This window comes from Vitis riparia, chromosome 14, assembly GCF_004353265.1.
Source record: "Vitis riparia cultivar Riparia Gloire de Montpellier isolate 1030 chromosome 14, EGFV_Vit.rip_1.0, whole genome shotgun sequence".
Classification (NCBI taxonomy): Eukaryota; Viridiplantae; Streptophyta; class Magnoliopsida; order Vitales; family Vitaceae; genus Vitis; species Vitis riparia.
The window spans coordinates 2,355,756-2,381,937 of NC_048444.1; the positions used below are offsets into that span (position 1 = coordinate 2,355,756).

Here is a 26,182-nt window from a genome sequence, read left to right on the forward strand (position 1 = left end):
CAAGCAACACACACAATGGAAACACTTCATCATTGCATTTACCTGTCTTTGGTACGTTATGAATCCGTCCGTGATGCCTATTTAAATAAACCTCCATTTGGTTATAAATCCAACCCATATTTTTTTCCATTTCGGTGGATGGAAAATTTGTAACGTATTGCCATGCCTTACCACGATATGTAGGTGGATAGTGACCATTGGATGGTGAGGGGGGAGTCGGGGTTCGGAGGCGTGGCCATTAGGAAGTCGAGGGGCTTAGGGAGTTTGGGGTTTCGATTGGGTCCGGTTTCGTCACAATTCGGTTTTCGTTTCTTTTGTTTTTTTCTTTTTCCCTCTTTTGCATTTCTCTTTCTATTTTTTTGGTCGAGCGAGTCGGTTTGCTGGGAACCAGACTCAAAACCCCAGCGCCCTTTCGATCCACACATTTCAAGGTTTCTTTATCGGAGCCCTAAAAGATGCATCGGAGAACGGTAGAATTGGACTCCGAATCGCGGCGCGGATGATGGGACTCGGCGATTCGAGCGGCGAGCACCGAGATTCGAAGTCCGAGACCCGCTCCGTACTAGGTATCGATCTCAATGAGATCCCTTCCTCGTCCTTCGTCGAGGCCTCGCACGACGTGCCTGACGCGTACGCCGTCGTGCGGAGCTTCCACGGAGAGCTGTCACCGGCGGCTGGAGCTGCGGCGGGGCTGCCAGGGGAGGGGTGGGGGTCGGTGTGCGCTGTGTGTGGTGCGCCGGAGGTTGGAGCACAGGTTTTGGTCTGCGACGGGTGTGAGCGCGGCTTCCACCTCGTCTGCGTCGGAATGCCAGGCCGACAGGCGGGGATGCTGGAAGAATGGGTGTGCGGCGAGTGTGTGAGGAGTGGAGTTGGGAGTAAGCGATGGCCCTTGGGCCCGAAGAGGCGGCCGGTAGTTAGGCTTTTGGATATCAACGCTTCACCGCCGAGTGAAGGGGAAGGTGAGGAGTTGCCGGATTCGAGGTAGGAGGTTCTGTACGTCATTGGTTTTTCATGATTCTGAGCAGTTGAAGTTATGGTTTACTTTTCATTCCTCAAAAAGAAATCAACGTGTTCAGTGCAGTTCTCATTAATCGTATTGTGAGCCAAATCACTAGATACACGTTAATATCCACATTCATATACTGTTCAGTAGTGCTAATTTTGATTGCTTCGTATATATATGTGTGTGTTGTGTCAATCCATATATATATATATATATATATATATATATATATATATATATTATGTTACATTGTGTTAAATATAGTTTCTGCTTTGTTAGTAGGTGAATGTCCTGTTTAAATTCTGATATGATTCTTGAACCTTAGTTTATGGTATAGCCAATCCAATGAAATCCTGATAATTATCATAGTTGCTTTTCCACTAGTTATGCTGGGTTTGTGATTAAATTTTGGCGAGAAGCTCACATGCACGTTGGCTTCCCCATACACCTTCTGAAAGCATTAGCTGGTTTAATTTTTTTGGAGGTTTATTTAATATAAATGATGAGGAATTAGTTGCACAAGTTGTGCAGCGATATTAGTATCTTCTAGTCCTTATTAATGGTTCTTTAGTTGCTGAAATTCATCTAAAAAACAAGCTTACACTACCACTATCTCCACAGTAGGCAATGCCATTTTTGTGGCGAGGATGATCTTAACATCTAAATATTGTGAGTGTGTTTCTTGAACTTAATTTGATGAAAGATAAATATGGAAGCCAGAAACTTAACAGTAAAGGTAAAAAAAGGATTGCAACCTGCTAAAAAAATATATAGACATACTATTTGCAAGTAGTGCAGTAGAAACTACATTCTTACCCAATCATTAAAAATAGTGTTGACCAAAATTCAATGAAGGTCCCACAATCGGATTCTTTTGGTAACTAAAAATAGTCTTGTCTAGCATTAATATGAATGCTTACCTATGGCACTCATAGTTATTAAATCATATGGTAATATATAATCAATTTCATAAAAGATGGTAGGATTTAAAGCTTCCAACTATTTCATACCATATGAAAATATTGGAGTTTTGAAAAATTCAATTTAACAAAATATGTGTATAATGTATCAATTCATCATAAAATCTGCAAAATAAACTTTTAAAATTTTAACTAGGCATATGTATTTATGTGGTGTTGATATATATGTCTTTATGTGTGACCATCATTTTCAATGTCAACATTCAAATAAAAATTCTTCAATATTCATTGTAAGAATAAATTTATTTAACTTTCAATATGGCTTTTTAACAATAAGAATGTAATTTTTCATATAGGATTATTTTATTTTTCTCATTTTTATGATCAATTTTTGATATTTTTTGTAAATTTTATACAATTAGTATAATAATTCTTTTAAGAAAAAAAAAGTTTGAATTTGAATTTTCCTAAAAATTATCAAAAATAATTGGAGGTGTATGTATCCTATTGTTGTATCACATATCGTATAGGGTATCGTATATGTATCATAAGATACACTTAAGGTGAGATATAGATTACAATATGTATCGATTTCCATAAAAAAATATCATATTGTTGTATTGTATCATTTATTACAAGTTTTTAACAACTATGATGATTTTGAGTTCACCTGAAAAGAGCATAGTCTATTCTGGTTTGATTATTGGAGCATTTTTTCCTATCTTAATCAATTCCCCCCTTTTTTACAACTTTTGATTTCTTAAGTTATGGACATTCCCTTTCTTTGAAACAGTATAAACATAACCATTCCTCCTACATTAACATCTTACCTCAATATATGAAAGAACTGTGCTTATGCTAAGCTTTAAAAAGCCTCCCTGGGTATTTCTCTCTTAATGCCATGTCTCATGGCTTGGTGCTAAATGATTTAGAGTCCATTTGTTAGTTCTTTTAAAAAGCACTTCTAGCATAAAAAGTATTTTTGGAAAAAAAAAAAAAAGTGTTTGGCAAAATTTAGAAAACACTTTTAAAAAGTTGAAAAATCACTTGTAGCGTTTTTTGAGGAAGCACTTAATTGGTAATTCTCCCAAAAAGGATTTTAGAGAAAACACTTTCACTAAACTCACTTCAAATAGATGCATTGTCAAACACAATCTTAATGTTATCCTCTCAATCTAATGCACAATTCCCTTTTTTTTTATAGGTAATTTTTTGTTCCAATGGAGACTTGAACCTAGAACCTCACAAGCCCTCCCCAACCTTTTTATCACTTGAGCTAGGCCTCAAGGGTAATGCACGATTCATGCATTGAAGTGTGGAAAAGTTTGACGACTGATATCATGTGTGGATCCATGTGTATCATCTTCCCTCTTGAAGCTATACTATCACATATTTGTCAGAGTTCTTTGTGAGGATTCTCCTCTGTTCACAAGGTCCTGTTGATTTTTTTCACTAGAATATTGTTCAAACTTCATGCTTCCAGCTCTATCTCTTATGATTTTCACACTGATTCTAAATTGGACTGAATCTCAAAAGCTTATCTTAAAACATATGGTAACGAATTCCCACATTTCTCCTTTCTTCTTTGCCTTCACCCAACACCTAAATGATTCCCATAGAATCCCACATCATAATTCATAAAACCTCCACAGAAATTGCAAAAGGCTTTCTCTGTAGCCTGAGCATCCTACTCCAAGGATCATGTATCGAATAAAAAATGTCTGCCTGATGGACCTCAGTCACCAGCAGAAATCTGAAAGGTGTTAGCCATCTTGGAACATTTACACTGAACCTTGATTGAACATTTGAAATGGAATTTAGACACTCTACTATTCCTTCCAGAGTACCTGCAGAACTAGAAATTCCAACCTCTTGAGAATTGCATCCTTTTGGGAATGATAGACGCACCTCCTCTTCTCTCTAGCCTCACATTCCCTGTCTTACTGTAGCTAATTCGTAGTATTCTAGCAAGTTTTTTGAAATGTTCCTGAATTTCCATAAGTTCTTTGTAAACAAACCAAACACAATTCAGTATTTCAGTTATCCCTGCATTATCTTTTCTTATTTATTTTTAGAGTTTCCCAAATATTCTGAATTATGAAGTGATTGCACGTCTTTCTTATTTTCTAAACTTTCTTGTTTGCATTTTTATTATTCTAGGAATTATTCCTGCAATTCTTAAGCAAGTCCCAAATCCTGAACCATGTTGTTTTTGAATAATTCCCTAATCCAGAAATTGTGACTATGATACAATCACCTTAGGTAAATTCTCTGAGGGTCTCTTAAAGATTTAGAAACCTTCTTCTTCATGATGTGATCACAATATTGAAGTCTGGTTGAGATATTTGGAGATTATATGATAATAATAACAATGATAATTTTTTTTGATAAGTAAGAGAATGTATTAAAGTGCAAAAAATAATAACTATAACAATAATAATAATAATAATTTAGGCTATCATTCATTTCAATATTCAAGTGAGCTACAATTTTATGATTCTAGGACCTTTTTTAAAATATATATATGTATATATATATACAGAAGATGCGTTATAAGGTTAAGCACTTAAGCTGTAGCTTATTTTGATTTCTCATGCTTAAATTTTACCTTTCATTCTACTTTTTTATTTTATATTTTAAAATTTTTGCTTCACTTCATTTAATTTTTTGAATTATTAATACACTTCTTGACATGCAAGTTATCATAAATAGTTACTGGTTACATTTATTTGGTTTTTAGAAAGCACTCTCCGGGTGATAATTCTTTTGGTGGCAATTCATTTGGTGCCCCAGAGACATATTCGAACTTTCGGTGTGCGGGGAATGGATTTGGTTTTCCAAAAGCTTCTGGGATTTTGACACATGCTGTCAAATTGGGTCTTGAAGATATATTGCATCATACTAATAGAAGTTTTGAGGAGGTAGATTCAGGGTTTCCTCTAGGAAGGCTTAGGAGTAGTAATAATACAGCTTGTAGATTACCACCACAGGAACCAAGCGAGATGTTACTTCAGGCCCTTAAAGAGTTCATTTCGGAAAGACATGGAGTATTGGAGGAAGGTTGGCGTGTGGAACTAAAACAATCTGTGAGGGCTGGTGAACTATGTCCAGTTTTCTGTGCTCCAGATGGAAGGATATTTGAGTCAATGTCTGAAGTTGCCGATTATCTTGGGTTAACGTCTAATTGCAATTCTGTGGATACTGAAATAAGAAGTGATGGGTCTGCTTCACTGAAGAAAAGATCGCATTTATCCAAAAGAAGAAAGTCAACAAGGCTTTCAATTGCCAATAGCTCTGCTGAAAATAAAGATGCTTTGCTAACTGATTTTTGTAAGGATATCTCATCTGATGTTCAAAGTATGGAACTTTGTGCTAGTAATCTTGGGAATAGTGTAAAAGTAACTGAAGCTGCGCCAGAAGAAAATGGTGGCACTGGCTTGCAGCAACATAATGTAAGTGTACATGTTGTCTATACTCAATCCTGTGTCCACTTGGTCCTTGTTGTGCCTTTTCATTCCTATGTTGCCCCTTTTTTGGTTGACATGATGATATTTGAGCCACTTATGTTATGTTTTTATTGTAAGTGTTGTATGTTCTTACAGCTGCTCATACTGATGTTTGCAAATTTTCTTTTCAGAATGGACTTCCTGTTCAGTTTGAAGATTTCTTTGTTCTTTCTCTGGGGGAGGTTGATGTGAGACCCTCATATCATGATGTTAATCAGCTCTGGCCTGTAGGCTATAAATCCTGTTGGCATGATAAGCTTACCGGGTCTCTTTTTATGTGTGATGTCTCTGATGGTGGTGATTCTGGACCTATTTTCAAGGTCAAGAGGTGTGCATGCTCTGCAGTTCCCCTTCCAAATGGGTCAACTGTGCTCTGTAGGCCCAACATTGGCCAATCTAACGGTCAAGATAAAGAAAAAAGCAATGATATGATTTCTTTGAGTATGGACTATGACGAGGATGGCAGTTTACAGACACTTCTTGCAGACCCTTCCCCACCAATGGAAAATGACATTTTATCCTGTATAAGGAGTAGTTCTAATGGATCTTGTTGTGTTCAGACATTGAACAGCTTGCTTCTGGAGGATAATTCTCTTCATGAGAGTTCTGGCGAATTTTTATCTGATCATTCTAGATTGAAAGATGAAATTGGTGAGTTTTCATTGCAAGGGCGTTCATCATCTTCAGTATGGAATTTGGTGTCTCAAAAATTCATTGATGCTTGCTGTGAAACCTATAAACGAACTGGCAGCCTCAGGTTCTTCTGTGAGCATGTTAAACTTGGAGCAAGCACACTGCCCTGGGATATCATGGACGAAAGTAGCAAAGGGAGTTATACTTCCTTAGATAAATTTTGCAGTTCACCAGGCTCTGTGTGCATGCCATCTGTAATTCAGGGTGAGAATGAACTTCAGACTCAATGTGAAGTACTGGCAAAGTGGCTAGATCAAGATAGGTTTGGTTTAGATGTGGAATTTGTGCAAGAGATGCTAGAACAGCTTCCTGGTGTCTGTGCCTGTTCACAGTATAAGTTGCTGAACAATAGAAGCTACCATTCTACATTATTAACAGTTGGAAATGGTCTCTTACTGGCTGAAACAGAGAATGGAGTACAAAGTAAGGCAGAGGAAGCATTAGATTGTTTATTTGGAGGATCCAAAAGAGCTAGAAAATATACGGTTGGTGATCCTCTAATGGATGATTTTTGTCCTCCTCCTGGAAATCCTTTGGGTTCAAGGCTTCCTCCTGATCTTGTTGGTGATGTTATTCAGGTATGTGAATTCTACTTGAGAGTATTCAGTTGATTGACACTATAGCTGTACTTTGGATTTTATTTTATTTTATTTTTGGGTCGGCTATAGCAATCATCTGAATTGTAATAACTAGAATATGAAATCTCATCCTTTTTCTGTTCTATGTATGCAGGTATGGGAGTCACTATGGCGTTTTTATGAAATCTTGGGTTTAAAAGAGCCATTTTCAATTGAGGAACTTGAAGAGGAACTTATTTGCCCATGGTCTGATGACTTAAATCTTCTAGAGAAATTTGGAACAGAAACCCAGGAAAATCGAGACATAACTCCAACTAGACCTAGTGGTGCAAGTGGACACATCCCATCCTCAAGCACTGACTCTGGTCCAGAAGTTTCTACAGGCAATCCCCATGCATTCATACAAATGGAAACAGGGCGAAAAAAGGAAGCAGCCCAAGCTAAGCTAGCATCTGTTACTTACAGCAGATGCTCTGGTGTAACTCTGACAAAAGCGCACAACTCGCTGCTAAAAGTTCTAGTAAGTGAACTTCAGTTCAAGGTTGCTGCCCTTGTAGATCCAAATTTTGATTCTGGAGAATCAAAATCAAGACGGGGAAGGAAGAAAGATGCAGATAATGCAATTCCCACCAAAAAAACCAAGCTCAATATGCTCCCTATTAATGAATTGACTTGGCCAGAATTAGCTCGGAGATATATATTATGTGTCTTATCCATGGATGGTAACCTTGACTCTGCTGAGATTACCATTCGTGAAAGTGGCAAAGTGTTTCGCTGCTTACAAGGTGATGGTGGGGTGCTTTGTGACTCACTTACCGGAGTTGCAGGAATGCAAGCAGATGCACTTGTAAGATGAATTCTGAGTCCTTTTTTCTGCCTTGATTTATTGTATTAGTCAAAAAATATTTTCTCCACATACATTATTCGTACTTGAACTTTGTTTATATTCATGGAACATGGCCTCAACCTTTACCTTGTTGTCAGCACATGTCTTAAAATTCTAGTTTTTAAATTTTGATGGCTTGATGTGCTTGAAGTTGCAGGAAAGAAATGTCAAGTGAGCCTGCAAGTTTTGGCTCTATAAGAGTGAAGAGTGCACTTTTTACAAGTTGGACAATCATACTTACCTCTTTTGAGGTTTTTCACCGTCACAGAGCCCCCCTGGGTTTCATGAAATTGCTCTGTTCCTTAAATACAGCATTTCTATCACAGGCCCTGCCTATCAAATCCAGTTATGAAAGATGCTGACTATGCTGAATTTTGTTTCAATATGACTCTTTCACCCTGACCCTTTTGAGTGTTTACATTAGTTCAAAATAGAGGTGCAGAAGGTTTTTTCTTAGTTAACAAATCAAGTAACAATCCCTTTTAAACTTCAAAGTTTTGTGTCATTGGATAATAGAAGGGGGTTTGTGATAGAACCATTGAACTAATGAGTGGTTAATTTAGTTTCAGAAGCATCAGGAAAGTAGTGTAGTTTTCCCTCGCAAAAGTTTTACAAGTGTACTAGTTTCATCTTGTATTTTCCTTAACTTGATTGAAACTGTCAATAATGATTTGATTGAGAGATTTCTTTTTTCTTTTTTATTCCCCTCTTGAAATTTTATGAATTGAAACCATGGAATCTATCTTTGTTGGTGCATTTTCTTTTCTCCTCTTCACACTCAAAAGTTTGAATTGAAATTGATATTGGCCTTGGTAGGCTACTAGATCTAATGTAAAACTAACTTTGTGTCTTTATAACAAGAGATTGTGGATTTTTTGTCTTTCCATAACATTAGATGTCTGTGTGACTGTTAGGCTGTATATGTTTGTGTTGGTATCATGGCATGTGGCTAATGTGACTACAGCATATTGCACATAATTTCCACATTTCGTTCGATGTTTTAATATGATTGCTGATTTAAAATAATAATAACAATAATAACAATAATAATAACAATACTTGGAAAATTCCACTAGGCTACATATTAGAATCAGGTTTGACACTTCAACTCTAGTCTGCCTCGTGTTCCAGATCTGACAGGGCTTTGATAGTAATCTTCTTAGGTTTTTTATGGCCTTATGACTTAATTGAGATTGTATTCCTTTTTATTTGCTGTTTATATTTTGTTTTCACCATAAAAAAATGTCTACACATTCTGAGGGACTGATTTGATTGTTAGAGCATGAATTGCAAAGGTCCATGGACGTCCAAGTCCCAAGCATATCTATGCTACACCAGATCAATGATGGGGACCTATGCGATTTGGTCACTAGCATGTTTAGCATTTTTTTATGCGTCATTTTGGCCGATCTATGGACATGTTGAATATGTTCTGGGCTGTAATTTGTGTCTCACGGTGTCTGCAAGTGTCACAGTAAATGCATCTAGTTTGGTCCATTTGATTTGTAGATTTTGTGACTGCAAGTGTCTTTCTGGATGATTCTTGGTTGCAAAAAATCTGCCCTTTCACTGTGTTCTATATTTTTTTTAATTGTGCATGTACTGATTCATATTCCTGTAATTTCATCTGTCTCTTGATCAGGGTTAAATTACAAAATCTTTTTGTTTTTTTCTGTTGTTTCCCAGTCCTAAGTTAATCTCAATATTTCTTCTGCTTTCCCTGTTTTCTCTGCTAAGTATGTCTACTAATGTGGGAATTTTTTTTTATATGTTTTTCATTCTCAGTTGTTTGCAGAGGCCAGAAAACAGATTTTTGGTTCTTTGAACAGAGAAGATGACATTCTTACTATAGAAGAGAAAGGATCTGATGCTACTGGTGACCATGATAGGATTGTGGTGAATGATGGCAATATCCCAGAGTGGGCACAGGTTCTGGAACCTGTTAGGAAGCTACCTACGAATGTGGGAACCAGAATTAGAAAGTGTATTTATGAGGCTTTGGAGAAGGATCCACCAGAATGGGCAAAGAAAATATTGGCGCATTCAATCAGTAAGGAGGTTTACAAGGGCAATGCATCAGGACCTACAAAGGTGCTATTTCCCTTTACTTAATTTCTTTTGTAAAATTCTTGTGGAATTCCTTTATGGTATTGAAACAAGGAAAGTGTATGCTCTTTAGTTAGGCAATTTTGTCTTTGTACGTGGGCTGACTGATTTATCAGGCACATTTTTCTGTGGACATAATTGCTGTCATTTTAAAATTCATGCACTTTAACATTGTTTGCTTTTAAGCAAAATAAAAAAAATAAAAAATAAAAAATAAATAAATAAATAAATTCAAGATATTGTTTTCATTGTACAAAAAAAATTAGAGATTCCATTTTTTTTATTGGGGAAGGGACAAATTCTTGCTATTGCTAAAGAAAGAAAGAAACAGTTCCATCATCCTAGTGGTACATATTGGGGATCTCTTGATAATTCAATAAATGGTTCTATCCAGCCTGTTTAATTACAGCATGCATACCATGTTACTGAAAATGCAAATCAACATGTTAGCTGAAGTTGCTTTGTACTGTCTTTGCTTGATGCCTTACTTTCCATGACTTATCTTCTGTTTCTCACCTGAAGGGCAACACACTAAGCATTCAAAATTTTGTACAAAATCTTTGTAATGCAAACCAACATGTTAGAAGAATTTGCTTTGTCTGTTATTACTTGATGACTTGCTTTCTGTGTATCTTGTCTTCTATTCTCACTAAACAGCCAACACCCAGTTGGGGAACCTTTCTTATTTAATCTCTGAGCTTAGAGTCATCCCTTGGATTTGTTTGCATTTGTATTGTAATTCAGCTATCAAAATGTAATTTTCCAAACTTGGTTTTCATTCTTGTTTTGAGACATGACTCTACATGCAAGCCTGATATCAGTATCTCTCTTATGTTGATTGAAAACAGAAAGCCGTTCTTTCAGTGCTAGGAATTGTGCATGATGAAGGTCTAAAAAGCAAACCTGATAAGGAGAGAAAGAGGAAACGTGTCATCTCTATTCCTGACATTATCATGAAACAATGCCGAATTATATTACGTCGTGGTGCTGCAGCAGATGATGCCAAAGTTTTCTGCACTCTGTTGGGAAGCAAACTCATTAACTCTATCGATAATGACGATGAGGGACTTCTTGGAACACCAGCCATGGTGTCACGGCCTTTGGACTTTAGAACGATTGATTTGAGACTGGCAGTTGGGGCTTATGGTGGATCATGGGAAACTTTTCTTGAGGATGTCCGAGAGGTCAGTTTATATATATATATATCATGATTTGGTTTGATTGGGCAAGGGCTAGCTAAAATCATGGTTGTCTATTCTTTTAACCCTGGAAGACGTCTTCATTTCATCTCTTTTCTGGTTGATCTGTGAGCTTCTTACATGCATTATGACATACCATTTTCATTGTACAAATCAAAGTAGGCTTTTTGGAGTGGCTTGTGGCCACTTGAGGGTGGGCGAGGTTTATCCCCTCTTTTCTTTCAGCTCTTTGTTTTGGGCTTTGGTGTATACCCCCCTGTATACATGTGGCTTTTTAGCCTTTTCTAATATATTTTGTTGATTATCTATCAAAAAAAAGTGAGCATGTGTTGGAATGGCAACTTGGATATTGTTATGCGAGACTTTGAGCAAACTTCTTCATTAAACAATCTGATCAAATTTATGAACAAAAGATTGATAATATATATTTTATGTTCTGGATATTGATGAACATAGGAGGATTCCCATATTTCTTTCCAGGAGAGGGTAGGATATTTGATTTCTCATCAGTGTGTTTATTCGGTTTTCACCATTTCAATTTCCATTAACTAGAATATTTAGATTACTGGGAAATTTTAGGCTCTAAAATTTTGAGAGTTGACAGACAGTAATATATAATCTGAAGGATGGAAGAAAATCTTTTCCGATACTGCTAAGCCCCTGATAATCCAGAGAAGGCCATTTGTACATTCCATAGAACTTGCAGACACATTGCAGGACTCTTAAGTTTGTCAGTTATCATCTGAAAGCTTTTGTTCCTCCATAAATGTTAAAGTTCATGAAGTCATCAAAAACTAAGACCATGTCTGGCTACTTGAGATTAAGCTTTTCTCATTTACATTAGGAAGTGAAAGAATAATAACTGCTTGTAGAGTTTCTTGGCTTATTGTTCATTAAGTTTTCTGAGGCTGCCCCATGAGTTTAAGACAGTATATCTAGTCCACTGGTTCCAAAATGTACATGTTGCTAACAAGTTCTCAACTCTAAACATAGGGAGCGCCCCCTGTTTTCTGGCGTGTTTTTAATCTAATGGTCCTCTTTGTCTATAAAAAAAAAGTTCTCAACTCTAAAAAAGTTCTGAAATTGCATTATTTCTCTTCCATATTCAGATTTTGTTTATCAATTTGTCCAATCTACTTCTTAATACTTTGAGCTCCAAATTTGTAATTTTTAAATAAACTACAATGTAATTTCTTATTGTCCCATCTATTACATTACTTTCTTCGCCCCCTCTTCATCTTGCCCCACCCCCTCAATATCCTACAACTGACATCTCATATGTGTTTTGAGATTGATGATCACGATCATTGTAGTTCTTAGCATGGATCAATGCACCTGTAAAGTATGCTAACTGTGTTTTTCACATGACAGTTATGGAATAATATACACACTGCTTATGCGGATCAGCCTGATTCAGTTGAGCTGGCTAGGACATTATCCCAAAATTTCGAATCAATGTTTGAAAAGGAGGTTTGTAGCTATTCCCACCTCTCTCTCTCTCTCTCTCTCATGCACACACTCTATCTCTCTCACTCACTTATACACACACACCCACACCAACACCAACGCACACATGCCATGCTGGTTTTCCAAGTCGGTGCATTGCTTTACTGCTCAGATTGAAAGAGGGTTGCTTTATTTTTATCTCCATGTTAGTGGTTATGCAATGATGTACACATACACAAACAATTCTGCTTTTCCAAGTTGGTATATTGCTTCATTTTTCTGATTGAATCATTGAACCAATGTTGCTTTATTTTTCACTTCATGTCAGTGGTTGTGGATGGTGTGGGGGTGGACTTCCTTGGTTACATTTATAAGTGAAATTGTACTTTATATATTGGGTGAATAATCTACTCCTGCTTCCAATAACTTTCTATATTTTCATATGCTATTTTCTACAAGTGTAACCAATTGAGTGATAGGATATCTTTTCTCTTGTAATTAAAGAAAGCTTTTTTTTTTCTTTTTTTTTTTAATGGGTTTCTATTGTAATTAAAGATGTTGTATTCATGTTTGCACATGTTCTTTATTTTGTTAATCTTAGGATTTGGGTAACACTAGTACCTTAATGAAAATGTGTGCTATCAAGATGACTCATCAGGCTGAAGGGGTTTCAAAATCATGCCATTCTGAAATATGCTTCTGTAACAAGAAGGGCAAGGTCAAAGATATAACCATTTTCCAGTTTTATTCTCACTATATTTGTCATATGATTGATTGACCATTAGGTTCTGTTGCCACTGTGTGGTTATGAAACATTAGAAAAGATCATCAGCTTAGCTATCTAGATTGATGAACTGTTATTTTCTGGCAGACAATGCATGTGATTTTGCAACACTATGAAACAGGCCATGCCATTTCCTGGGGAATTGGGAATATTCTAATTTTATCATCCTAAGTTGGAACAATAAATATATGTAATGCATGAATGAGGAGCTATTTACATTATTGACCATTGTAGAATATCTCCTTGAAGACATACGTGTGATCTTGCTGCTTCCCACCTGCCTATCTTCTTGCAGGTTCAATAATCTGATGTGCTCATTTAGGATTCTCAGATGAATATTCAGCATGTGATTCAATTTAGTCAGTCCTTCCAGATTTCATTTGTCCAGTGTAGTATGCTGGGTCATCAAGAACAGCGCTATCAATGTCTTTGCTTGACAAGATAGCAGTCTGGAAATATTATATGATTTATTATTAATTTGTAGTAGAAAGTATTCTGTTGAGAACTGGCTATTACTCTAATCTCTATTAAATCTGTGGTGTAATATGTGACTGAAAATGCTGTCTCTCACCTATTCATGTTGACAGTTCTCATTTTGTTTTGGATTGAGAAATTAAATAGTCTTTTTCATGCAGGTTCTCCCCCTTGTCCAAAAGTTTACGGAGTATGCTAAATCAGAATGCTTAAGTGCAGAAACAGAGAAGGAAATAGATGATTTTCTTGTTTCTGCTAGTGAAATTCCCAAAGCCCCTTGGGATGAGGGGGTCTGCAAAGTATGTGGCATCGATAAAGATGATGACAGTGTTCTGTTGTGTGATATGTGTGATGCAGAGTATCATACTTATTGCTTGAATCCTCCACTTGCAAGAATTCCTGAAGGAAACTGGTACTGTCCTTCCTGCGTTGCTGGTATAAGTATGGTTGATGTTTCGGAACATACTCATGTCATTGCGCAGCGCCAAGGTAAAAATTGTCAGGGAGACTTTACTCATGCTTATTTGGAGTCACTTGCACATCTAGCTGCTGCAATGGAAGAAAAAGAGTATTGGGAGCTCAGTGTAGACCAGGTTTGCCTTTGTGCTCTTTCTAGTCTTGGTGTTAATTTTGGTAGCTGTCTGATCGCAACCAAAATTGTTCTGTTGATGCCATGTTGACTCTGGATTTTCTGCACATTGATTATTATTACAGAATTGGTTTTCATATTATTCTAGTATGCTGTTTATGGTATTGTTCCCACTGATGTCACATGTTGATGAGAATTCAATGTTGATAGGGTTGCCCTAGTCACTCTGCAACTTTGGCAATAATGTTGGTTGCGTGTTGTTCATCCTATATCATTATCTAGCATATAAATTGAATTTGCTGTCACCTTGATTCATGATTTTGTTTCCATGACCTGCAATCCGTCCTCTTCTCTTTGGTTTGGATGTGCTTATTAAACTCTTGCTATGTAGATAACTTGGTTGAACTTTGTTTCACTGTTTGCATTTTGCTAGTTTTGTAGTTTTGTCAATTATTGTTATATGGTATTGTCTTCTGGTGAGAAGAGGTACCTTTGGCATGTGTATGATATATACATGGACCGTAACTTGCCTTTAATCAATTTTGTTGATTGGTTGGGCTCTTGCTAAGGGAGGGAAGGTGTTCTGTGCATCCCCCCGTTTTCAATGTGCCTTAATGGTTCTACCCTAGCCTTTTCTTTTCTTTACCACCCAAGAAAGCTTCTATTTTCATGTTGTAAAAGGAGAAAAAAATGATTGCATCTTCACTCTAGAATGGTGATGCTTCATTGTCACACTTCCACTTATACTTTTTACACTATCATGCCTTCCTATATGACAATGCACATGTGTACACAGAAAATAGATGTCAATGGTACACAAGCAGAGCACAATGTTCATATGGACAATCAATAGGTTTCAAGTTTATGTTGTGTAATGGAATGAGGATGTGGAAATACTACCTTTGTGTTTGTGCACGTGTATGTGTTTCATGTAGGATTTCACCACAGCAGCCAGCATTCTGGTTGACTGCATTACCCTGTAGGTCTCACCATAAATTTTTAATAGAAAAAGAACAAAGGGTTCGAAAGGTGCATGTTTAGCACAAACAATTGGAAGTTTTATTCTCCCATCTTGGATGGAGGATACTGCCCCTTCTTTGCTCTCTTATCTTCTGAAGCTTCAAGCTTTGCCTTCAGGTTGTGCTCTTCCAGGGTGTATTCAGATTGCTGAATTAAATGAACTTTTTAATCCAACCTTGGGCTTTGCTTAATGCCTTATGTGATGTATTACTGAGTTTATGCTTTATCCATTACTGCATAACCTCTGAGCAAGGTTGAAAAAGTCAATAAAAGCAATGAAATGTCAGCCAAAATTTTGGGATTTTGGACATCCCTGAATGAAATTTATGGGGAGAGGGGGCCTTTAAGCAATTTCTGCAGAAAATCAGCTAAAAATTGCTGATTTTTCAGCAAAAAACCAGGTCAGGTGAAATCTAGTGGACATGGGTAGAATCCAACATAATTTTTCCAAGAATTTATTGACACTCGGAATTTGATGTATCAACAGGCATAAGTGAGTTCAAATATCTGATATATGCCAGAATAGTCTTTAATCATCTGGTGGTATCATACAAGAATTTATAGAAACTTGGAATTTGATGTATCAAATTCAAGCTCTTTCTTATTTGATGAGTTCACTCAGAAGTGTTTTTGGCTGATGCTATGGTAGAGCAACATGTGTTTCAATTCTCAGTTAGTTGGATTAAGGCTTAATATTAATGTCGTCATAATTTGTATGCAACAATAATACCAATAACGACAAGATGTGAAAAGAAAAAAGAAAAATCAGAAACTTTCTTTTGGCTGATGGTATGGTAGAGCAACATGTGTTTCAATTCTCAGTTGGATTAGGGCTTAATATTAATGTCATCATAATTTGTATGCAACAATAATACCAATAACAACAAGATGCGACAAGAAGAAGAAAAAGAAAAAACCTTCTCAAAATTGAAACCTTGTATAGGTTTTGATGTTCTTTTGTTGAATTTTCTGTGCTTGTATTGTATTTCCATTTATTATGGTTGCTTAACAAAGTTTCCTTTTATTCTCAATGCAGAGGACCTTTCTGTTTAAATTTCTATGTGATGAGTTGCTGAACACAGCTCTTATACGTCAACACCTTGAGCAGTGTGCTGAATCATCGGTTGAGTTACAGCAGAAATTGCGTTCCATTTCTGTGGAATGGAAAAACCTAAAGCTCAAAGAAGAAAACCTGGCTGCAAGAGCTCCAAAAGTTGACTCTGGTATGATTTATGTGGCTGGAGAAGTGGGTACAGAAGGAGGGCTTGCTAGTGCGCTAACAAATAATGGTAAATGTATTGCAAAACCGCATACCTTGAGTGACAGACCTAAAGATTTTGGTATCTTATCTAATGACCAGCTACAAGTGGAGGGTGGTAGTGAGGGAATCAGGCCCAACGGTCTGGACAAACACCCATCTAGCAATTGTTCAGAGGGAAATTGCACTTTGAAGCCTATTGATAATGAAGGTCAATTAAAAGAGGTCCATGCTGTTGTAGATGAGACTCAAGTATCTGTTGATCATTTCCCCCACATGGTCTACCAAGGAAACGGTAGCTCTTGTAGACCAAATGAACTGCATTTACAAAATCCTTTGCAGCAAGAAATGGATGGCTTGGGTACAGAATTTAATTTACAGGTCAACATGTGTGAAAATATGGAGAAGAATGATCTGCAAGGACTGCATCACCCTTCTGACATAAGGATTGTCCATGTAGCTGAGCATGATTCTGAGCTGAACTCCATCAAGAATGATATTTCAGATCTACAGGACTCAATGGCTAGTATAGAGTCACAGCTTCTGAAGTTATCTGTGCGACGGGAGTTTTTGGGTAGTGATTCTGCTGGTCGATTGTATTGGATCTTAGCCAAGCCTGGTTGGCATCCTTGGGTGCTTGTTGATGGAAGTATGGCACTTCAGAAGAAAGAAAAAATGAGATATCTCAAAAACCCAGGGGACAGTTCAGTTCAGAAGAATTCTACTTCCCTCAGCATGGATATTCTCTCAACTTTGGGGGGCTCAAACGCTTCCTGTCCATTTCTATATAAGCCAAATGCTTCTATTTCCATTTGTTCTCAATGGGTTTCTTATCAATCTGGTGAAGAAATTGATGCACTTATTGGATGGTTAAAAGATGCTGACCCTAGGGAAAAAGAACTCAAAGAGTCCATTTTGCACTTGCATAAACTAAGATTTCGGGACTGGAAACTGACTGGGGACCCTGATCAGGTTGATTCACAAACAACTTTGTCAAGGTTCCCAAATAGCGAAAATGCATTTTCTGATGGTCTTCTTACCAAGGCAGGCATTTTGCTGGGGAAGAAATATGGCCCTTGGTTTGAGCCAGAAATTGCTGACAGCTCGAAGAAGTGGGACCTGAGGTCAAAAGTAACTAATGAAGGCAAAATGTATAGATGTGAATGCTTGGAACCTATTTGGTCTTCAAGGCATCATTGCCCCTCTTGTCACAGAACTTTCTTCACTGATATTCAACTTGAGGAGCATAATGATGGCAGTTGCAGGTCAGGTCCACCAACCTCTGAGAAGAGCAAGGAAAATAGCAGTCATTTAAAAGGTAAGGGGACTATGAAATCCAAAACCTCCCGGGAGGAGAGCACTGGTGACATTGACATGGTTGAAATACCAAAAGGTGGCTGTTCTCAGCCCAGGTCGAGATTGATTAAATTTCAAAATGAAGGATTAGTGTGCCCATATGATTTTGAAGAGATCTGTTCCAAGTTTGTCACCAAAAACTCTAACAAGGAATTGGTGCAGGAAATAGGTCTTATTGGTTCCAAAGGGGTTCCATCATTTGTCTCAAGTAGACCTCCTTATATCAGTGATGCTACACTATTGTTAGTTCCTAGTGGTGAACTTAAAGCCACTGGAGATATGATGCTTGCACAGGGGAACAGGATTCCTGCTGGAGGCAGTGGAAGCTTTTCTGATAATTCTTCCAGAGATTCTGCTGCAAATGAAACCAGTGCAGCATCTAGAACTGACAAACCAGCTTTGGAGCAAAAAGATAAAAAGTACTCTTTAAATAATAATGGTCCAGAAATGGAGGTTGGTCGCTGTTGTGTAATCCCTCAGTCTTCACTAAGACCATTAGTTGGCAAAGTTTACCAGATTTTGAGGCAACTCAAGATCAACTTACTTGATATGGATGCTGCACTCCCTGAAGAGGCTCTGAAACCATCAAGGGCTGACTTAGAAAAGAGATTGGCATGGCGTGCTTTTGTTAAATCTGCAGAGACAATCTTTGAGGTTAGATTCATTTCCTTGGTTCTTTATGTGGGTAGTTAGTGCCTCAGTAGGCACTGTTGAAAGGCATTTTTTTTGCATCTCTCAAATTAGCAGTGATCTCAGCTCCAATGTTTATGGTATTCTGTTTTAGTCCATCTGGACTGTGGCCTTTTTAAAATACCTGATTTAGTTCTGAGGCTATTGAAATAGTATAATAGCATAAGATTGCTTTTGTTTCAATTCAAAGGTAGAAGAACCTGAAAGCTTTATAACATAAGATAAGTGAGCATGGTGGGTCAGACCCACTGTCTAATATGTTTTGGGTGGTCTGCAAGATCAACCATCAATTGAAATGGATTTACAACTGTTTTCATTTTTTTAACCTGTCGTGCTTGCCAATTTCTATTCTTGCTACAAGATTGTGTTATGATGGATTTGATTTTTTGGCTTGAATCCTTGGAATTAATTAGTACCATTTGGACAAAGTTAACCTGGTATAGAAAAGCCCTATTCTTCTGAATTAAGTTGAGTTCAGTGATATTAAATATATAATAATAACACCTTTTGAATAACCTTTTTTTTCATTAAGACTTTTGTTGGTCAGTGAATCCGTCATTCATTTTTGTCATCTGTTTCCCTCTAGATGTTTCATTAGGCTGAATTATTGTCTGCCAGAATGGTTTTCTGCAATTGCTTGTGGTTATGTCCTTTGTCTCCATAGCATAGTTTTAAAAGGCGCACTTATTGCACACCTAGGCTCAACATGTGCTTAAGGCACGCCTAGGCTCAAGGCGCAACTACTCCCTAGCTATAGCACCTTGCTTGCCAAGACGTGCGTTTCGTTGAAGCGGCATACCTTGTCTACTTTACTTTTTATTTTTAAACACTTTTATTCTTGAAATTTCTAATTGTATATTAAAATTTATATGATTTTATTACTTTTTTTGTTGAATGCTTCTTTTAAATGTTTGAAATCTTAAATTTTTTATTGAGGATCGGGTTTTGGATCATATTTTAAAAAATTGATATGCATACTAGATCAGGTTTCACTTCACTCAGGCGCGCACTTTGTGTTGTGCCTTGTACCTTGCGCCTAAGCTATAGTATACTTTTGCATCTTAGATGCACCTTGCGGCTTTTAAAACTATGCTCCATAGAGATTATCATAAGGATAGTCCCACACAAATTCAAAAGTCAGGCATAAAACCCATCCATGGTAGATGCTGCCTCGAACAGCAGTTCTTTTGTCTTTTGCCTTTTTTCTTTTTTCCTCCTAAATAGAAGTAAATAATCTCCATCCACAGTCCACTGGAGAGCTGCATTTTCAAAGTAGTATTTACAAGTTTTGTAGAAGTTGTTCATAAGAACATTGTTTTTCTTCTTATGTTATAATGGATTTCGCACATCTGCATTAGTCTCTTGAAGATTATGCATATTACTTAAAATTAAGTCACCATATAGGTATCCTATTCTTCTGTATGAGACTTATGAATGCTGTGGAAGTGGTTCTTAATTGCATCTATGAACCTTATTTCTAGGAGTATTGTTGAATCATTCATTCCGTTTCTCTGTGTTTGCTCAATGTTCTACAGACTGAGTTATCAACTTCTTTTGATAAATGTGTACCATGGAACAGTAGGGAAGAGTTAATTTCTTTTGAAGTTTAGCTTCACTACTGTCATAAAATGTCCTCCATGGATTTGGTGACTTCTGCAAATAAAATTTTGTGTTCTTTCAGATGGTTCAAGCAACAATCATGCTTGAGGACATGATTAAGACCGAGTACTTGATGAATGGATGGTGGTATTGGTCATCACTCTCTGCTGCTGCCAAGACTTCTACCGTTTCTTCCCTTGCCCTGCGCATATACTCTCTGGATGCTGCCATTGCTTATGAGAAGATCTCATCCAATTTGGATCTGACTGACAGTCCCAAGCCCAGCAGCAAACCTGATCCGAAGCCAGTGCCCAATTTGGATACCATGGAAAAGTCAAAGCTGGGCAGAAAACAAAACAAGAGGAGGAAAGAATCAGAAGGTTGATCTTCAGATTCTCTTTCTTTCACGGGATATTCAATCCAGACATTTTATCCTGGTGGCAGTGGGAGAGGTAGCAGGCATATGTTGTAAAAATATAAGATGATCGTGTAACCACATTGCAGTTTGTATTGGATCATATGGGTATCAAAGACTAAGTTGGAAGTCCAAGGATGTTGCTGCTGCCGCCGCCTCCTTGTGTGTGTGTATGTACATAAAGTGAACAAGGCTGACATGCTAACCTGGATGCTGGATTGAGAAACAAAGTCTGCGAATGATTTGCATGGAAGGCTGGAAACAAAGACAGAATGGTTATCAGAATGCATCCAATTTTGGACTGATTTCTGCTGCAGCTTTTGGATCTCTTGCTTGGAAAGGGAAAGATGGACATACATTTTCTCACAAAGAGCAAGATGTCAACACCATATAAATTACACATCATTGTACAAACCAAAAACAAAAAAAAACAAAAAAAAAAATTGAAAAAAAAAAAAAAAACAGGACTTACCCGAGCAGGTGTAGGCAATATTTCATTCTTTATACGTAGTTCTTTCTTGTCCTTGCTTTTCAGATGTTCGCCTTAAACTTTAAAGAATGAAATTAATGTTTTCTTTTCCTCTCCGTTTATCTTTGGCCTTTGTAATTAGCATCCATGTATGGTAGTCGAAGATAGACACACGATTGAACAGAGGAACCATTCCAGCTAAGAGCTCAATTCATTGGGCTTTTCTCCTCCTAGGAACATAGCTTGACAAAGAGAATGATTGCCTTTTGGAAAGGCGCATATTAAAAAGGAACAGGTGTTTACAAATCATTTGGTGGCCGGGTATTTTTTAATGCTATGTCATTTCTTCCTTTTTAACTTGCTGCTGATGATGTTTGTACGATGGATCCATAAATCTTATTGTAAGTATTTCTTTAAGATAAAAGATTTGTTTTCGACAGCAAGGGATAAAGGCCCCAGAAGTGGGTCGACCATTTCAACTTCATCATCTGCCTCAATGTGAGTTCTTTTTTATCTTTTTTTTCTTGCCCTGCATTTTTCTAGGTACCAAAGAAGTCTCTGGGTGCACAGATGGATGGAGAATAATAATGGTCAAGATGGGGTATATACTACAGAGGCGGATGAAAGGATAGGACAAAGTAGAAAGGTAGAGCATAGTGGGGAAGAACAGATTCTAATGAGAAGTTATTGCAAGTTGGAAGTGGCTCGTGATGTCCTCACTTGGAGGCCTCTTCATTGGCTGCTTACTTCTACCCCCACCAGCCACCTCATCTCTGCTTCCTTTCTGTATACCTAGCAACTACGCAATTGTGAGTACCCCGTCCTCTTGCATGAGCATAGCAATTAGAATCCACTTATAAGTCAAACCTAGCATTGTTATTAAATCAAAAATGGGTGTCCTCTTTTGATTAGAAATGTAGCACATCTCCTCGGATTCTTAATCATCATAACTCCTCTTTTTTATCTATATATGTGTGTGACTATGAATATATTTATTCGGATTTTTATTATGTGGAAGAGCATGTTTGAAGACTCTTTCTTATATTTTCGTCAGGGTGGTTGAAATGATCCGAGAATTGCGTTTATCAATGTTCAGATGATGGTATTTGTTAAGGTTTGGATGGTGATGGTGATGTTACTCGACAATAGAGAATCCACATCTCAACATCAGGAGCAAAGGTAAGTTCTCTTCGCATGCTTTGATTGATCTCCACCAAGTGACCATCTCATTAAACAAATGGGTTAGATGATAAACTATATTTAATTCCAGTATTTGTGAGCCCAAAGGCAATACTTGAGTCCGGAATAGAAAAATAAGGTTGCTTCAAACGTAAAGTTATTGCTAATGACCGTTTCTTTAGGAATATTTTTTTCGGACAGGTGGGTCTCTTATATATATATATATATATATATATATATATATATATATATATATATATATATATTAAGAGATTAGAAAACAAAATAAAATGGATGGAAAATAGAATGGGTCAGAGACCATTGGATATGCTTTTATCCTCTCCAATCAAGAGAGGGTTAGTCATGGGGCTCAAGCTTAATGGCTATATCATAAGATTGGCTGTATGGAAGCTAGCTGTATCAAAGCGACAACCACTTCATGGGTTCCACTGGAGTAGTATATCAATGCTCAAACACTAATTTGATTTAAGTTATTTAATATCTACTTATATACTACCATCTAAGTGATGAAATTTTCATATATTTTTTTTCATCAGTGCCAGTGCCAGTGCCAGGTTAATTTTCGGATTCTATGTTCCTCTTCATCCGAGAAGCATACACAATTAAGTATAGTTGGATTGATAGTGGGGGTTCCTCTTCAGGTATTAGTTTAAAATAAAATTTTATTATTCTACAAAGAGCATGTCATAGAGCTTTGATCGGGTCTTGCCCGGATTCCAGTACAACGATTGGACAATTGGAAAAAGCTAAAATATAATAGAACACAAAGGAAGATTGAAGTACATCCCAATGACCAATTGACCAAAACACATAATTTTATTCATCACCTTAGCCTTTAAATCCATTACTGACCTAAAGGTCACCTTTTTTTGTTTTTCTTCCCCACTTTTTTTCTTTTTTTTTTGTTATTTCATCTCCATTAGGTAGTAGTTTTGTTTCTTCTTCTAAGCAACTACAGCAAAGAGAAATAAAACACCCATCTTAAGAACAATCACTAACACGAGTTTGATGACATTTTAAGGCCAAACCCACAACAAAGCCTCTCCCTCCTCGTGATGGTGCTCGGGCAACACAAGGGCATCAGAGAAATAACTCTGCCCATCATCACTCCCATCATCCTCTTCCGATTGGACACCCAAGCATCCAGGGTATTCAGCATTTTGGAAGTAGGAGTCACCACTGTCCAGGAGCTGTGGACCATCTTCATCGACCACTGCACTTGCGCCACTTCCAGAACTCAGGCGGTCCTCAACCTTTACGCTGCATGGGACAGGTGGCACGTCGGCTGCATCTGCCTGAAGTGGTTCAACTTTCTGAACAGTTAATGTTGGTGTTCCAGTCACCTCTTTAGCTTGCAGCTTCTCAGTTAAGGAAACAACCTGCAGAGCAACCATATTATCATACGACATTCACACTGCGTGGTCCACACAACAAAAGGAACAAATACTCGATGCACGAAAGTTTTGCCCAAACACCCTACACCAAGAATATTTTGAGGAAACTACAAAGGTATATTCCTCTATTGCTACTTGAAACTCTCTTTGGTTTAGAACAGATGCTGTTCTTTCCAACTATCAGTATATAAAAAGAATCAATCAAAATTTTCCTTGTGCTTATATCAAGAATCTAACGGGTGCAAGCTCATACAAAGCAGGTCCCAATCACCTACAGGCTGCCAATATCTCTCGCAGATTAAGCTTGAGTTTGTACCCAGAACGAAACTACATAGCCTAGGAAAAAGAAAACAAATCCTTCTCTAGTTTATCAAAGATTATGGATGATAATTACAATGCTTTCTAATTGATCACGGATTGTGGATGATTGTTACAATAATTTTGAAGATCTAATCACCGGATCTCTACAAATTCGATAAGTGAATATGAATTATGCAGATTAGTATACCTCAGATTTGAGCTTCTCCTTCTCCTTGAGGATGGAGTCATATTCAGACACAAGGGAATCATAAGAAGATTTGAGGAGATCATAGTCCCTCTCCAACTGCTTAGTCTTCCACCGTGCTCGGCGGTTCTGGAACCAGACCGCCACCTGCCTGGGCTGCAATCCCAGCTTCTTGGCCAACTGGGTCTTGCGCTCCGGCTCCAGTTTGTTCTCCGCCTCAAAGCTCTTCTCCAGTAGATGTACCTTAATCAATTTACCCACAAAAAGTTACAAGCCAGTACTAGATACATCACTCCTCAAATCATTCTTTAATGAGATTCCAACTCCCAATTGCTTGCCGAAATATATCAACGAAAAGAAGATTCAAAATTCTAATTTCTTTTCTTCAAATTTCAATAGTAAAAAAAACCCATAAATCACATCCCAAAATTCTTATCTTATTTAATAATTACTGTAATGAAAAAGAAGTCGAGGGAATTCGATGCTTATAAGATTGAGATTAATATGGCATATTTCTAGATACGTATCGAATCTCAGCAATTTACGCACACCTGTTCAGGAGTGAGGCGACGTTTCTTCTCCGGCATCTGTTCGTCGTAATATTCCTCATCGAACATGTCTTCTGGCGAGGTGAAAAATGGCCTCTTTTTCGAGGTTTCCTCGATGTTCATAATTGATCTTGGTCCTGTGTCAACCGATAGCACAAAATCATTGCAGAAAACTAAAAATAAAATAAAATGAAATAAACTTGCTACGTAAATTACAATTCCGTTTGGTTGCGGAGAAAATATAAGAAAATCAAACAAATAAAAATTCAAGAAATCTAAAACAAAACACAGAACACGGTATATGAGATGCGTTTTCATCGGATTTCACGGGAACCAAACAGCAGGAAACAATAAACGAGAAATACCAAGGGTATAATGGGAAGAAAAGAAAGTTGACCTCGAAAAAGAGAATCACCGTTCCCGAGGAAGAGCATGTTCCCGTGGCCAGAGGAAGGATCAAAGAAAAGACGGCAGGAATCCATCTCAGATTTTAGTATACTCAGCTAGATCTCAGGCGATTTCACCGCCGTCGATATTACAATTTCCGGCGAAGCCTTAACAGTAAACTTCGGTTTCTGTATATGTATAGTATATATTACTCCGGCACTCAGAAGATCATGAGCTTGTGGCGAAAGAAGCTAGTGCTCCACAGCAGCCGTGCCGGTGTCTCCAACGGACAGATGCAAAATCCCATCATAGGAACAATCTTACCCAGCTCCGATGAGAATTTCGGTGAGTGAGTCAAACGAAAACACACAAGACAAATTCAGAAATTTGGTTCAGGGAAGAGGAAGTCACACCTTCATCAGAGTTCGTATAATCCTGAATTCTGATGATCGGCGGTGATTCTCCGGCGGCAGCGTCGGTCGGGGTGCGCTCAGGCTCTCAGGCCAGTGCCTCTGCAAAGGTGTACCTCGCAGCTAAAGTTGAGCGAGGTGAGAGCGTTGCGTTTTATAGGCCTGCCTCGGAGGGCGAAATGGCGGAAAAAGCCCTCGGAGGTGGGTTTTTTTTGTAATTTTCGTCTAGGGGAGGCGAATGACTAACTTGCGCCGCGGGTGACGGATGGGAGATGCGATTCGAACCGCTGGATTAAGAGAATCGGAGTCCGTGCCACAATTTTTTTTAAGTCGAACCCATGCTTTCCGGTCGGCTCAGTGTCGGATGGCGTTATGTGGTTAACGGTTTCTCCGTTTTCATTTTCTCATTATCATCTCTAACCACTAACCACGTAACTTTGTATCAAAGTCGGTCGACATCAACTATTGGAATGATATCTTTGATTCCATGTCTTAAAATTTTACTTTCACCATGCATGGATAAGTCCACAACATAGTGGGGTGGGGATACGGAGGAAGCAAACACAATAGACCACGTGGCCTAGTTCTAGTCAAGATTAAGCTACTATTTTGGTATCAATGTGATGCAGTCACGTGCCCAATATGGGGAACCAGAGTGGTCCTCCAAGTAGCCACCACTACCAACGTTTTTCACCCATTTCATAATTCTCACCCACCATTATTACAAGCTATCAAAATATATAATTT

General features: G+C 37.7%; 2 protein-coding genes across 4 annotated transcripts; one reads left to right on the forward strand and one right to left on the reverse strand.

Moving 5' to 3' along the window:
* The first annotated feature begins 123 nt into the window (after window positions 1-123).
* LOC117930256 (methyl-CpG-binding domain-containing protein 9) lies at window positions 124-21,341 on the forward strand. 2 transcript variants are annotated; one of them, XM_034850821.1, is made up of 10 exons: window positions 124-981; window positions 4,664-5,375; window positions 5,561-6,700; window positions 6,855-7,547; window positions 9,372-9,677; window positions 10,541-10,876; window positions 12,263-12,361; window positions 13,757-14,188; window positions 16,241-18,472; window positions 20,190-21,341. In XM_034850821.1, the coding sequence occupies exons 1-10, from the start codon at window positions 500-502 to the stop codon at window positions 20,490-20,492; spliced, it is 6,735 nt and encodes a 2,244-aa protein (XP_034706712.1). In that variant the 5' UTR covers window positions 124-499; the 3' UTR covers window positions 20,493-21,341. The 2 variants fall into 2 exon arrangements, with proteins under 2 accessions (XP_034706712.1, XP_034706713.1); XM_034850822.1 differs by lacking the exon at window positions 124-981 and adding an exon at window positions 1,008-1,098 and having other exon boundaries at window positions 20,190-21,300.
* Window positions 21,342-22,927: 1,586 nt separating this feature from the next.
* Window positions 22,928-25,566, reverse strand: LOC117930257 (homeobox-leucine zipper protein HAT5). 2 transcript variants are annotated; one of them, XM_034850824.1, is made up of 4 exons: window positions 25,054-25,566; window positions 24,642-24,775; window positions 24,094-24,333; window positions 22,928-23,570 (listed from the first exon to the last, which is right to left on the reverse strand). In XM_034850824.1, the coding sequence occupies exons 1-4, from the start codon at window positions 25,118-25,120 to the stop codon at window positions 23,208-23,210; spliced, it is 804 nt and encodes a 267-aa protein (XP_034706715.1). In that variant the 5' UTR covers window positions 25,121-25,566; the 3' UTR covers window positions 22,928-23,207. The 2 variants fall into 2 exon arrangements, with proteins under 2 accessions (XP_034706715.1, XP_034706714.1); XM_034850823.1 differs by having other exon boundaries at window positions 25,036-25,566.
* Window positions 25,567-26,182: the final 616 nt, after the last annotated feature.

Bases quoted from the DNA above. Each gene is read 5' to 3' on its own strand.
- LOC117930256 (XM_034850821.1), top strand. From the start codon at position 500: ATGATGGGACTCGGCGATTCGAGCGGCGAGCACCGAGATTCGAAGTCC. The intron at 10,877-12,262 runs GTCAGTTTATAT...TTCACATGACAG, and splicing joins TTCTTGAGGATGTCCGAGAG to TTATGGAATAATATACACAC. The intron at 12,362-13,756 runs GTTTGTAGCTAT...TTTTTCATGCAG, and splicing joins AATCAATGTTTGAAAAGGAG to GTTCTCCCCCTTGTCCAAAA.
- LOC117930257 (XM_034850823.1), bottom strand. From the start codon at position 25,120: ATGGATTCCTGCCGTCTTTTCTTTGATCCTTCCTCTGGCCACGGGAAC. The intron at 24,334-24,641 runs GTGTGCGTAAAT...AAATTGATTAAG, and splicing joins GTCGCCTCACTCCTGAACAG to GTACATCTACTGGAGAAGAG. The intron at 23,571-24,093 runs GTATACTAATCT...GTTGCTCTGCAG, and splicing joins AGGAGAAGCTCAAATCTGAG to GTTGTTTCCTTAACTGAGAA.